Source organism: Misgurnus anguillicaudatus, chromosome 21 (assembly GCF_027580225.2).
Source record: "Misgurnus anguillicaudatus chromosome 21, ASM2758022v2, whole genome shotgun sequence".
NCBI lineage: Eukaryota > Metazoa > Chordata > Actinopteri > Cypriniformes > Cobitidae > Misgurnus > Misgurnus anguillicaudatus.
The window spans coordinates 37964024-37979716 of NC_073357.2; the positions used below are offsets into that span (position 1 = coordinate 37964024).

Sequence of the window (15693 nt, forward strand, 5' to 3'; positions counted from 1 at the left end):
TGTGTTTTGACCTAATAAAAATGTAAAAAGGTTTGATACCGTAAAATAAAAATTATTATAGCCTTGTATAAAAACAATGTCTATGCGATGTCCTTACTAAAATATAACACAGCTTTTTTTATGACACTGAAACTATTCTATAAATCAGCAGACATATAATTTTAGGTACCCAAAGTACTTTTAGACTATTTCAAACACTATTCACTTCGACCTAATACTGCATGTGTACACTAGAGGGAACCTTTACTCCTAAATTAATGCTACCACATTGAACCAAATTATGGTTATTTATTTGTTTATTTATTTATTATTAAAGTCTGTCGTCTACACAGGCATATTGTTTGGATGATAGTATTGTTTATTAAGTTGTCCTCAAGCACAGCCTTGGAAAGATTTGCAAAATTGTTTTCATTCTAAAATTGATCGTGCAGTGTCAATGTCAACATGACACTCCATCTAAAAGGTTACCCATGTCTGAGCTAAATATACCGTATCCGAGCTTTTATGCAGCAGGTCGTTTAGGGGCGTGGAATCTGAGCAGGTAAGCATTCATAGACTCCACCCACTTGGAAGTTGCTGTCGTCACGCTTCCGGAGCGGGGAGGAGGAGTGCACTGCAAACAGTAAATGCCGAAAGTAATTGTGAGCATTGAGCAACCGTGGAGCATCAGACTTCTGGAAACTACTGCCTGGGATACACACACCTGTTGCGCTGCAGGGACATCACACGACTTTCTGAATTTCATCGAGGCGATCTGCTTACGGTCGAGAATTCAGAAATGACGGACACTCTTATTCCTAATGGTATCAAGACCGACGTACCAGTGGAGAATGGCTACTTCAAAAAGGTAAGAAATGCAGGCGTAGTTTCTGTCTGGTTTAGTTTCTGACTCTATTACTCACGATGATACTTTATTAGCCACATCATCGTAGATGTTGGGATCGTCGCACGCAGTACACGTTTTTAAAAACGTAACTTACATCACTTATTTTCACATTCGTTCAGAAGTTCAGCAGCAACCTCCCTCTACTTTTGAGGTTTTTATGATGGTTTGTTGGATATGCTAACACATCTGCAGGACATGTGGACTCTGGCGAGCTCTGCTACCCACTAGGCATGCCAAGTGAAAGTTTAGACTGAATACATCACAGTTTACCCCATATCATTTCAAGACTCGACATCTGCTTTATTTTTGTAAGCCTATTAAATCACCGCTCGTATAGCATCCCATAGAAAAGTAACTTACAGCGATAAGCAACAATTCACCCGCGACCAATGTCATTACAAAAAAATTCAACTCTAAAGGCTCCTTACATTGTTGCAAACCCATATTTTTTATAGTTTAAAAGAAACTAACTACTACAAGTAGTAGTAAGTTGTATTGACGGAATGGTTACTATGAAGAAAATTTTGTTTTTGTTTGGTCTCACTTATACTTCTGGGGCCTTTTCGTGTTTATGAATATATGTTGTCAGAAATAACAATATCATTGCAATGTTTAGTAAATATAGTCTATATAGGATGCATTGTACCGTGGAATATGTGTCACTAACATTCACTGAAGTATGTACTTGGCTATGTGTCCTTTTGAAGAGAAACCTGTGGCAGGTTTTTGGCATTTGTCCAGGAATCTGAATTTTTTGAAGGTGTGATTGGCAGCTGAAGAGGCCCATTGTCCCCTTTGAGCTCACCTTTCTTTGTGTAAATCTGCTTGTCCTGTTCAGGGCTTCCTGTTGGTGATACTGTCATTGGTTTTGGACCAACACTGTTCGGTTCTGTTATGAGTGAGATCCATAGTAGGATAAAAGAATACTACGGAGGTCAATGGGGCTTCTGATTGGTTTGATTCCAAACATTCCTCAAAATATCTTTCTTTCTGTTCATCAGAACAAATAAATGTATTCAGATTTGTAACAACACGAGAGCGAGTAAATGATGGCAGAATTTTCAATTTTAGGTGAACTATCCCTTTAAGTCCTTTGACATCGAATTTGAAACGTTTCGTAGACTATATAGATGTGGTTTAATTTGAGTCCTTTTTTAATTTATCTTAATTGTTAGAAAATTAGTGTGGTTTTTTCTCCATTGAGAAGGCCTTGGGACCATTACCAGGTGGGAGTTGCTTAAGATTGGTGATGTGGTTTTGGTCCAGTTCCGCATGAGCTGATCTTCTATGGGCTTTGGGGCGAATTGCAGATTCAGCTCGTTTTTCCAGTTTTCCTATATTGACATTGCATCTAACCAGTGACGGTGTACACAGCCAAACCACAAGCATTAATGAAACACAGATGCTCCCATCTCATGTCCCAGCAAAGGAGAAAGCTTTAAGATTAGTGTTACATGAACATCTCGCAACAATATCCAACCATCAGTAAAGTGATCTAACCCATATCAAACGAGTTGTTAACTGTAACAACAGGTTCCTTTTGAGTTTTTAGGCAAATAGTGTTTAGAGTAGGGCTGGTTATGAAATTTGGCTGATGGTTAATTGACTAATAACTCATGACGATTATTACAATTAATTGCCTGTTTTAGGGCTTTGACGGTTATGACGATTAATTTTCTGTTTTGTTTCTTTGACATTTAATTCTCATACAATTTTTTTGTTTGTTCATGAAATCATTTTTACACATTTTTGTGATTATTTAAATTAAATCTTTTGCAAGGTTTACCTGGCAGTAAATATTAATACACATTACACATATTTAAAAGTAATCTGATTTATCTGTCCCGTTTATACAGGCGCTGCAACTCCCCCTTGTGTTTTTTAGAGAGATGTGCAATCATTGCGGTGATCTGAAATCATCACAATGAGGTCAAACATTCGCAATGAGACAATTATTTAATCATTGTGGCAGCCCTAGTTTAGAGCTGTGGCTTTATTTAGAAATAAAGTAATTACATGACATGAAATTCACATGATGGGATCACATTTACATACAAATGGTAATTAATTGAAACAAAAACTGTTGCCGTACTTCAAAAAGAGTAAACCACCTGGATTAAGCCACACTTGAAGAGAAATTGTAAATAGTGCTGTTGGTTCGTAGTTCACTCCATTTTATGTTGCTTCATCAATTTTAAAAATAGTTGTATAGTCTATTTTCAGCTTATTTGTGGCAAGAGTAGGTACAGCGTCTGTCAAAATAAAAAAAATATGCATCATACATCAATAACCTGTAAACCACGAGTGCTTAGTAAAAAGCCCAACTTTATTCCCCAAACACTGACAAATAGGTTAGTCACAAACATATGAAGAGAATGTCCTTTGGCTAAAAATAATCTTTATTTTCTGCTAAACTGGAGGGGATGCCTTTCACCTATAATAGTTGTATAATGATTAAACCTTTTTTATCGAAATGGTGGGATGTTTCTGTGTACTTGCACAACTCAGCAAAGGCCTCTTGTTTCCTTTCCCGTTCATTTTTGGTTTGATTGGGGCCTTTTTACATTCAATACAGGGTAATTGCTGTGCGATTGTGACTGTTCAATGCAGTACATGGGCAGCTATTTGGTTCTGCTTGAATAAACATTGCCCCAGGCGGCCAGTGTTCGAGAATGATCAGAGGTCACGCTGGTGTCCTTTGACAGCTTCGGTTGCATGGATTCAGAATGAGAAGCTTGTGGAAGGAATGCTTTTGTGTCATCAAATTATTTTATTACAAAGGGAGACGTGGTTTCGTTTTTAATGATATGTTTATTGTGTATGTTATGAATTGTTTTAAAACCTTTGGAATGAGTATGAGTTAATGTTCCGTAAACTTGCTGTTAGAAATAGACACACATTTTCCATAGTACATTATAAAATGTAAGGAATGTTTGTCGAGACTTATAAATCAGACCTCCTCCCTCAGCTATCAGATACTCTCGGTTAGGTGTGTCTTGGTGGGTCATTAAATTCTCGCTACATCATGTAGTGTTTACACCACACCTTAGTGACACAAGTAGCTTGATTTGTCAGCTATCACATGCTTGTTTGTTTATTGTTTACGCACTTAGAGTGTAATGTGTGCATTTGTGCTTTATGTGTGAGCTTCCAATAAAAAATGAGTTAATAATAAATTAATGTGAGGTCAGCTGTCAATAAACTATAACTCCAATAACCATTTAAATTGTTATTCACGTCTTTTTCTGTCAATTTCTCTCTTGACAGGGATGTAATCCATTTGCCCAGACGGGTCGCAGTAAGCTGCAGAATGAGAGAGCACTTCTCAACCAACAAATCATCAAGCAGATGAGGATGAGAGCTGGAGCAGAGAATCTCCTTAAGTAAGTCAAGCACTCTTTTGTATGGATGGACATACTGACTCACACATGACTGCTAATTAAAGTGCCCTTAACCTCACTTCATATGCTGACCCTATAAGCATTGCGTGGATAACTTAAGATCCTGAAGCATGGCTGCCTGAACTTGAAGCTGGCAGTGCCAAGGTCATGAATGTGATTCCAAGATAACACATTTATTTATGAATCAAAATACAGGATGACTTATGCAATAGGTATGCAAGCATGTAGTATTTATTGCATGCAGTAATTAAGGTACCATAGTCATTCATTGACGTTTGCATAACACAATCTGACTTATATTGGCATTAGACCATAGAAACTTGGCTGTGTTGCATAATCGCTATCCTGTTTTTTAAGGATTCCTCTTGTCTTCATGTGGTGATGCTTTGGGACAACTTGTCAAAGTGTTTTCATGGTTGTAAAATGGAATGTTAATTGCAGTTAATTTTTTCCGCAGCTTGTTAACCGAACATTAACCGTTAACTGATTTGATGGTTGTCTGTGACCTGGTAAAAACAATACAATACAAATATTTTAATAAACGTGCTAACAGCAGCAACAGATCAACAAAGAACCAGGATTCATACAACATAAAATTTTCAAGCAAAATTACAATATCAAAGAGCACGCGTTCAGTCCAGAGGATTGATATCCAAAGACGGCGGATTGTCACTTTTTAATCTACCACAGTGGCCATTTTTAAAGCAGGACACATTTTGTCTCTTTTTTTTCTCTGTTTGTGCAAAAAGAGAGATGTTTATGGTCAGGGTGTAGAACAGAGGCGGTCAGCGATGGTCAGAGATGGACGGCTTCGTCTCTGTGCAGATTCCAAATCGTACTCAAGCACAGACACATTTGCAGTACAAATGATTTCTCATACAAATTATTACTTTACCAGACCGTTAGGGCAGCAACAATTTTGTGTCATTTACAGGCCATTCACAAATTAAGGATAGAAAAGTGTCTAAATGTCTCTAGGCACAGGCACCGTTGTTAACAAATAATGTTTTTTCTTTTAACTGATAATATTAATCGGTCATAAATTCTTACCTTCGCTTGAAGGGGACATTTCACAAGACTTTTTAAAGATGTAAAATAAATCTTTGGCTCCCCAATATGTACATATGTGAAGTTTTAGCTCTAAATTTCATATAGGTAATTTATTATAGCATGTTAAAATTGCCTGTTTGTAGGTCTGAGCAAAAATATGTTTTTTTTTAAATGCAAACGAGCTGATCTCTGCACTGAATGCAGTGCTGTGGTTGGATAGTGCAGAGAAAGGGGCGGTTTTATCCCCTTCTGACATCACAAGGGGAGCCAAATTTCAATGAGCTATTTTTTCACATGCTTGCAAAGAATGGTTTACCAAAACGAACTTACTGGGTTGAACTTTTTACATTATCTACTAGGGCTGGGTATCGATTCAGATGTTCCAGATCGATTCAATTTGATTCACAAGTTATCAAATCGAGTCGATTTCGATTCTCGATTTAATTTTCGATTCCTATTCTCGGGTCCGTTTTTATACTCGATTCTCGATTCAACTCAATGATTATAGATTTAATACAAATACTATATTAACTCTTTCACCGCCAGCATTTTTTTAAAAAAGTTGCCAGCCAGCGTTTTTCATGATTTTCACCAAAGTTTAATGCCTTCCAGAAAATGTTCTTCTTCAAATATATAAACATACAATATACCAAATGAAAGAACAGACCCTCTGCTTTCAAACAAAAACGTTTCATCCTACCTTGAGTAGTTCTTTTGTAATCAGCTTTTGAATATGGATAGGTTTCTGCAAAAACACCACATTTTGAGCAAAAAGCAGAGATAATTCCATTTTTGTGACGGACTTTTCATAGATATCCCATTCAGAGCGATCTTTAAAACAGACACGGACATGCAGCAGCTTGCCATAGGGCAATACTTCCGGGTTTCAAAAGTTGCGGAAGGTAGATAATAGCGGTATTGCGGAAAGACGGAAATACTCGTCATTGGCGGGGAAGCGTTTTCTCTTGATTGACGAGATCTCGTCAATGGCGGGGAAAGAGTTAATAAAAAATAACAGTGAACATAAGTTTACAAGTGGGTAATTAATAAAAAAATTAAAAGCCACTACGCTATCGTTGTTGTATTGCTGGCGAAATCTTAAATGCTTCCATACCTCTTACTTTTTATGCGAAGGTGGCATCAACGTCAATGAAGCACGTAAAACTGCCATTTTAAGCACTGAATGAAAGAATGACAGGCTCCTTGGTAACATCTCGCAAGGCAAAAAAGAGGGTGACAACTAGTGAAGAAGTCTAGTAATTTGATTAACGTTAATCTTACATTCAATATTTGCAGAAAAACTATGGAAAAAATCGATTCTGCTCTTTGAGAATAAAAAAATTATTAATCGAAAATGTATTTTTTTGCCCAGCCCTATTATCTACATTATCTATATTTCACTTAAACATGGAAAAAGTCTGATTTTCATGATATGTCCCCTTTAATGGTTAATCGGTCAATGTGAACATCCCTAGTTATGAATGTGCCAGTGTTTGGCATATATGTGCAGTTGGATCAGAGTTAAGTTTGAGTTGAAAATAGACTGTTAAATTTGTCTTCTAGAAATGTTGTTGCATTTTTCATACATAATACCTGTAAGTATATGGAGATAGAAATGGGCATAACACTTCAAATTTTACCAGTCCAAAACAGGATTATATACTTGGTTTGTATAAAATACACATTGCGTTTTTTAAAAAAGTATGTTCTGTGGACTACATTTAGCTTGCACATCATTTCTCTTTAAGATTCTAGCAGCCAGCTGTCAAGTATGGAATGTATGAAGAGTTACTGACGGTCAGCAATGAATACTATAAAGCTGATCCTGACGAGAGGGAAAGAAAACCTCTATCTAAAAAATGGCTAGTATGCAAAGCGTCATGCAAAAACTTTCTTTACTCTAGCACAGTGGTACTCAGCTTGCACGCTAATGTGGCATCAAGTGCATGCAGATTTACATACAAACGTATAAATCTAAATCGTATTCAAAGAATACTTAATGCCTTTTACATTTAGAATGATTGATTGAGTTATCTATTGCTTTTCATTGTGTCGGATTATAGCAAAAGCTACAGTTGTGTTTTGAGACACTGTAACAGTTTATGCAAACTGTGCAAAAGGTGAAACGTGGATAGGATAACAACAAGTGAGGAAGCTTTGATTGTACTCCGGTTTGACAGAATTTGCCTGATTTGAAAATGGCCAGTGTTCAAGGAAGTCTTTATATAAATCAAAGATCTGCCAGTCAGGGAAACACTGTGCACTGGCACTTGTTTTTTAAAATAGCTGTTGCACCTTGAATGTAAAACACAACACAGCTATTGCTGCATGTGCATGTGTTTACCCTGCGTCTAAATGCCCATTATGATGAGCAGACACTGTAGGCAGACTGGTCACTATGGGGACGTTAAGTGCGTCTATTGTCTCCATGGTTGTGAAGGACACACCCGCTAGGTTGGTACTTCGAGCAAAGCCGTTGATTGGCTCTGACGTTAATGTGGCTTTAAACTGAACAATGAAGTTTAGATAAACCTTTTGAATTTGCTCTCTTTAGTTGTGCAATACGTTGATTTACACAATGTTTGTTGAATTCTTGTCATTATAAAATCTTTTATAGATATTGAGGGTTGGGCAACTGAAACTCATTGTAACCCTTGGAAAGCCTAAATGGGGGAGTATTTCTTCAAGAGCGGCAGCCAAGCGGATGCAAGCCAAAAACCATTCTGGTGCTTTTAATCACAAAAGTATTTTTCCATACGTAAGCAAATTGTGACAGTTGTGGTAGGTCATGAGGTCATTGCATTGCATTTTAGGTAGAAATGGCCCTGAGGGCTTTTCTCACCTGCTTAACACGTCTATGCTGACACATACAACCACACAAATAAATGCAAACGTGTCAGCAAACATAAGGGTTTTTAATTAGATACTTGCACACCAAGGCGGCCTGAGGATCTCAGACTGTTTAGGTGGTTAAACTATTTGGATCTTAGTCTAATGCATGATTTGCACTTAAAGAATGCATGTTATGTATTAAACCATTGTGTTTTCATGTGATTCATGCCATGTGTGTGTATTTTGTTACCTGAGCCTCCCGTAATTGGTATTGCGTACAGCTGCTTGCAAAGACTTTATACCTTCTATTCATTGCTGGTGTATCTTTTGAGTTTATTTTGAATGTTCCCTCATTCATGGGTCTCAGCTTTTTGGTGTAAACATCCATATAATACATACAGTAGCTTGTAAGAAAATCCTCTTTATGAACTGCCAAGCACATACGCACACACAGATGCCATCATGTTTCTCCCTCCCTCCCTTTCATTCCTTCAGTCCGATCTAAGCTCTGTAGTCATACCCACATTCTTGTGTTTTTTTAAGTGAGTGAATTTACTGGTTCAACCAGTTTCGATGATTAAGATCCCGCCCTGACTGAGTTTGTGTACAGAATGATACTGCGTACGCTTATCAAATTCTTTATGATTTATTAGACCACTCCTGTTGGAAGTGCACTCTTTGCTATCTGCATTAATAAAACCTTTAAAAAGCAGTCATTTTTAGTCAGCTAGATGTTTACCTGACTGAAAGTCAGTGTTAGGTTTTTAACAAAAAACATGTAACTCATTAAAATTATTCATCATTGTGTCTTAAAAATCATTAACAGATTACTTTAACTCCACATTTTCTATATTTGGCATATCTATATTTTCCCCAGTCAGTGTTTGTGAGAATCCCCAGGTGTGTGTGATTAAAATAGCCCAAGTTATTGACGATAAACAGAGGAGTGATGTTGCCTGTCAAAGAGAGGTCATACGTCTGAGATACACAACTGACCTGCCCACAATACCCTCGTCAAAAACTGACAGGAGTTTAGAATAGAAGTCACATTTGAGACCCATGTGACCTTTATTGTTTATTTTGGGTGACACTTTTGATCAGTTTGTTAATGTGCATCGCTTTGTCATGTTTCCTGCATTTGATCTGTGTATGATCAAAGTTTTTTGACTGTACTGAACACTTGACTTTGCCACTGTCCTGAGTTAGATATGACCTGACCCTTGCTGATCCTCTCACTCTCTCTCTCTCACACTCAAGGGCGACATCCAATAATAAGGTTCGGGAGCAGGTGGTACTGGAGTTGAGTTATGTGAACTCAGATCTGCAGCTTCTCATGGAACAGCTTGAGAGACTCAACAGCTCGGTGGAGGTTTATCAGAACGTACAGGAGTACAAACAAACACAGAGTCAGACTAGATAGAAAAGTTCGTCGGGACAAACTTTATGTTGGCTTGAGAAAGCCTAGTCTGAGAGTAGAGTTTGACAACTTAGTATGAAGCTATCATGATTTAAGATAAAGCTAGCATGATTTAACATGAAGCGAACATGATTTAGCATGAAGCTAGCATGATTTAGCATGAAGTTAGCATGATTTTAACATTAAGCTAGCATGATGCTTACACGATTTAGCATGAAGTTAGCATGAAGCTAGCATGATTAGCATGAAGCTAGCATGATTAGCATGATGCTAGCATGATTAGCATGAAGCTAGCATTATTAGCATGAAGCTAGCATGATGCTAGCATGATTAGCATGATGCTAACATGATTAGCATGAAGCTAGCATGATTAGCATGAAGCTAGCATGATTAGCATGAAGCTAGCTTGATGTTAGCATGAAGCTAGCATGATGTTAGCATGATTAGCATGAAGCTAGCATGAAGCTAGCATGAAGTTAGCATGATTAGCCTGAAGCTAGCATGATGTTAACATGATTAGCATGATGCTAGCATGATTAGCAGGAAGCTAGCATGAAGAGAGCATGATTAGCATGAAGCTAGAATGATGTTAGCATGATTAGCATGATGCTAGCATGATTAGCATGAAGCTAGCATGAAGCTAGCATGATTAGCATGATGTTAGCATGAAGCTAGCATGATGTTAGCATGATTAGCATGAAGCTAGTATGATCAGCATGAAGCTAGTATGATGCTAGCATGATTAGCATGAAGCTAGCATGATGTTAGCATGATTAGCATGAAGTTAGAATGATGCTAGCATGATTAGCATGAAGCTAGCATGATTAGCATGAAGCTAGCATTATTAGCATGAAGCTAGCATGATGCTAGCATGATTAGCATGAAGCTAGCATGAAGCTAACATTTATTGCGTTGCTAGGGTACTAAGTTTGGTTGCTAGGGAGAAAATTGGCATCCCATAATGATCACCCTTCAAGCCACAAGTAAAACGGTCCAACCCCCGTGTCTCTACAATGTTCTGATGTGGAGATATAAGGCTTTGTTTATTCCGTTGCTAGGGTACTAAGTTTGGTTGCTAGTCAGAAAATTGGCATCCCATAATGATCACACTTCAAGCCACAAGTAAAACGGTCCAACCCCCGTGTCTCTACGATGTTCTGATGCGGAGATATAAGGCTTTGTTTATTCCGTTGCTAGGGTACTACGTTTGGTTGCTAGGGAGAAAATTGGCATCCCATAATGATCACACTTCAAGCCAGAAGTAAAACGGTCCAACCCCCGTGTCTCTATGATGTTCTGAAGCGGAGATATAAGGCTGTGTTTATTCCGTTGCTAGGTTACTAAGTTTGGTTGCTAGGGAGAAAATTGGCATCCCATAATGATTACACTTCAAGCCACAAGTAAAACGGTCCAACCCCTGTGTCTCTACGATGTTCAGATCCAGAGATATAAGGCTTTGTTTATTATGTTGCTAGGGTCTTCATATTTTGTTGCTAGGGGCGTGGCTAAATACCTCAATAAGAATCCCAAGAGACTGATTGGATGCCTGAGTAAAATGAGCCCACCCTTATGTCTCTATGACACTCTGGTGCAAAGGTATCCATCTGGGCTTTTTATAATGGTAGTCTATGGGAGATGTTGCTAGGGTACCCAAAATTGTTGCTAGGGGCGTGGCTTAATAGCTCTGGGGTGATCCTAAGAGACTGATTGGATGCTTGAGTAAAATTAGCCCACCCCCATGTCTCTAAGACACTCTAAAGTGAAGATATTCCATCTGGGACGCTTTTATTCCCTTTTATGGGCATGTTTCCTGCCCCATTTTAAGTCAATGGGAAATTTTGGGGGCCTCTTACACCCCAGGGGTACAGCTTACACCCCATTGTGAGGTATGTTCTTACACAGCCTGTCAGCCTCCTTAAATGTGGTAAGCCACAAGTTTCTACAAGTTTCTCACTCGCAGCTATGACCCGTCAAAGTTTGTCTCAATGTTAAGTCAATGGAAATTTTGGGGTGTTTCAGCGCCCCGTTGAGGAATTCAGAAGGTCCCATCAGGTAGAAAAGATATAGCAACTCGAGTCAGATCAGACCGAAGGTCTGTCCAAAGTTTGATGGCTGTAGCTTGAAAGCTCTAGGACGAGTTAGAGTTAGAAATTTTGTCTCAGAAAACACGGAAGAATAATAATAACTAGATAGGTACATTTCCTGAAGAAAATGTGAAGTGGTGCTTGCCGTGGCAAATTTCTGGGGACAGTATATGATTATGCTTCCAGTCACGAGTAAAACGATCCAAACCCCGTGTCTCTACGATGTTCTGATGCGCAGATATAAGGCTTTGTTTATTCGGTTGCTAGGGTACTGTATTTGGTTGCTAGGGAAAAAATTGGCATCCCATAGTGATTACACGCCGAGTCACAAGTCAAACGGTCCAACCCCCGTGTCTCTACGATGTTCTGATGCGCAGATATAAGGCTTTGTTTACTCTGTTGCTAGGGTACTGTATTTGGTTGCTAGGGAAAAAATTGGCATCCCATAGTGATTACACGCCGAGTCACAAGTCAAACGGTCCAACCCCCGTGTCTCTACGATGTTCTGATGCGGAGATATAAGGCTTTGTTTACTCTGTTGCTAGGGTACTGTATTTGGTTGCTAGGGAAAAAATTGGCATCCCATAATGATTACACTCCGAGTCACGAGTCAAACGGTCCAACCCCCGTGTCTCTACGATGTTCTGATGCGGAGATATAAGGCTTTGTTTACTCTGTTGCTAAGGTATTGTATTTGGTTGCTAGGAAAAAAATTGGCATCCCATAATGATTACACTCCGAGTCACGAGTCAAACGGTCCAACCCCCGTGTCTCTACGATGTTCTGATGCGGAGATATAAGGCTTTGTTTACTCTGTTGCTAGGGTACTGTATTTGGTTGCTAGGGAAAAAATTGGCATCCCATAATGATTACACTCCGAGTCACGAGTCAAACGGTCCAACCCCCGTGTCTCTACGATGTTCTGATGCGCAGATATAAGGCTTTGTTTATTCGGTTGCTAGGGTACTGTATTTGGTTGCTAGGGAAAAAATTGGCATCCCATAATGATTACACTCCGACTCACGAGTCAAACGGTCCAACCCCCGTGTCTCTACGATGTTCTGATGCGGAGATATAAGGCTTTGTTTACTCTGTTGCTAGGGTACTGTATTTGGTTGCTAGGGAAAAAATTGGCATCCCATAATGATTACACTCCGAGTCACGAGTCAAACGGTCCAACCCCCGTGTCTCTACGATGTTCTGATGCGGAGATATAAGGCTTTGTTTACTCTGTTGCTAGGGTACTGTATTTGGTTGCTAGGGAAAAAATTGGCATCCCATAATGATTACACTCTGAGTCACGAGTAAAACGGTCCAACCCCCATGTCTCTACGATGTTCGGATGCTGAGATATAACTGTTTGAATTTTATGTTGCTAGGGTGCTGAAAAGTGGTTGCTAGGGGCGTGGCTTAGTAAGTCTTTAAGGATCCTGAGAGACTGATTGGATGCCTGAGTAAAATGAGCCCACCCCCATGTCTCTATGACAGTGTGATGCAAAGATATCCATCTGGGCATTTTATAATGGCAGTCTATGGAAGATGTTGCTAGGGTGCCCAAAATTGTTGCTAGGGGCGTGGCTTAATAGTTCTGGGATGATCCTGAGAGACTGATTGGATGCCCGAGTGAAATGAGCCCACCCACTTATCTCTACGACACTGTAAAGCAAAGATATCCCATCTGGAACTGTTATATTCCCTTATATGGGCATGTTTCCTGCCCCATTATAAGTCAATGGGAATTTTTGGGTGCCTCTTACACCCCAGGGGTACAACTTACACCCCATTGTGATCCATGTTCATACAGAGCCTACCACCCTCTTCAAATGTTGTAACCCACATGTTTCTATAAAATCCTCGAGCGGAGCTATGACCTGTCAAAGTTGGGCGCAATGTTAAGTCAATGGGTTTTTTTTGGTGATTTTTCGCCCCCCTTTCGGAAACCCTGCACCCGATTGCTTATAAAAGTCATAGCACGCCTCTCCTCAATAATCCGGTCGATTTGAGCCCTCTTTCATGGGTCTATGACAAATCGTGCGGGACGAGTTACGCGCCGAAATTTTGTCCAGATATAAAAATAATAATAATAATAATAAGTATGAGCAATAGTAATAGTGATGCTTTGCATAAATACAAGCACCACTAATAATAAAAAGTTTATGTACAACAACAGTATGTTGGCTTTCTCAAGCCAACATAATAAGAAAAGTTAAAGTAAGCACAGTGAGAACACACTCGTGCGTGTCTAAAAAAAGATTCATAACTTTCTGAAGACAGAATGCTTAGTTAATCTTAGTTAGTCACATCCTGTTAATGAGAACATGCACTTTTTCTGAGTTGAGGACATTTTTGGAAATCTAAAGAATGGATTTAAACTGGTCAAATGTGTTAAGCAGAGTTTAAAGGTGCAGTGTGTACTTTTTAGAAGGATCTCTTGACAGAAATGTATAATAATATACAAAACTAAATTATCAGGGGTGTATAAAGACTTTTCACAATTAACCGTTATGTGATTATTGCCTTAGAATGAGACGTTTTATCTACATACACAGAGGGTCCCCTTACATGGAAGCCGCCATTTTGTGCAGCCACGTTTCTACAGAAGCCCTTAACGTACAAACTTTTTTACTAAGTTTTCTCCAACAATGACATGTTTGTCCGGTGGCGGCTACCGTAGCTTCTCTATGTGTTTCAAATCAAGAGTTCAGAGCAGTGGACTGAGCCGTTGGTTGCAATTCGCAACATTACCACTAGATGCCGCTAAAATTTACACACTGCACCTTTAAAGGATAAGTCCATTTTTTAAAAACAAATCCAGGAAATATACTCACCACCATGTCATACAAAATGTTGATGTCTTTCATTGTTTAGTTGAGAAGAAATTATGTTTTTTGAGGAAAACATTCCAGGACTTTTCTTATTGTAATGGACCCCAACACGTAACCGTTTTAATGCAGTTTAAAATTGCAGTTTCAACGGACTCTAAATGATCCCAAACGAGGCATATAGGTCTTATCTAGCTAAACGATTGTCATTTTTGGCAAGAAAAATAAAAAATATCACTTTTAAACCACAACTTCTCTTCTTCCTTCGGCTTTGTGGCGAGCCAGCGCTACCTCACGTAATTGTGTAATGACATCGAAAGGTCACGTTTTTACATATATGAAACGCACATTTGCGGACCATTTCAAAGAATAAACTGACACAAAAACATTAATTAGTATCATTTGACTTACAACAACGTCGGAATGGTTGCTTTCTCCACACTTGTAAACACTGTGGCGTAGTTTCAATACGTCATCCATGACCTCTTGATGTGATGAAGTATTACGTGAGGACGCGCTGGCACATCACTAGACCGGAGGAAGATGAGAAGTTGTGGTTTAAAAGTGCATATTTTTGTATTGTTCCTGCCAAAAATGACGGTCGTTTCGCTAGATAAGACCCTTGTGCCTCGTTTGGGATTGTTTGGAGTCCTTTGAAACTGCAGTTTTGAACTGCATTGGGGCTGTTGGGTGTTGGGGTCCATTAAAGTCCATTAAAATGAGAAAAATCCTGGAATGTTTTCCTCAAAAAACATAATTTCTTCTCAACTGAACAAAGAAAGACATCAACATTTTGGATGACATGGTAGTGAGTAAATTATCTGGATTTTTTTTAAAGAAAATGGACTAATCCTTTAACAGCTGGTGGAAGGTACTACATGCTTACCGGTGACTATAGTATTGTAAAGAAAGTGTTCATTTCGTTCAATTTTTTATATATATTTGGGTTTGGTGAAACAACCAAATGGTGACGTTGTTCCTGCAAATATTGAGACAGGATTCGTTCATGCTACAAATACATGAACAGCTGAGATTCCCCGTCACTATCGGTTGCTTGGTCAGCTTTAAACATTCCAGCTGTATATTGAAAATGTCACACTCAGCTCAGACTCTGCTCATATCTGTAGGAGTGTCTTATCTACTCCTACCACTTAATGATCTGAGCATGAGCATCTGTATGTCACTAAATAAATATATTTTT

General features: G+C 38.8%; 1 protein-coding gene across 2 annotated transcripts in view; it reads left to right on the plus strand.

Moving 5' to 3' along the window:
• Positions 1-584: 584 nt before the first annotated feature.
• The window catches only part of rhpn2 (rhophilin, Rho GTPase binding protein 2), a 31925-nt gene continuing 16816 nt past the window's right edge, over positions 585-15693 (plus strand). The window contains exons 1-3 of one of the 2 annotated variants that reach the window (XM_055206058.2): positions 585-847; positions 4154-4269; positions 9427-9555. In XM_055206058.2, coding sequence (XP_055062033.1) covers positions 779-847; positions 4154-4269; positions 9427-9555 — 314 coding nt within the window. In that variant the 5' untranslated portion in view covers positions 585-778. The remainder of the gene's footprint in view (positions 848-4153; positions 4270-9426; positions 9556-15693) is intronic. The other variant, XM_055206048.2, reaches the window with a different exon arrangement.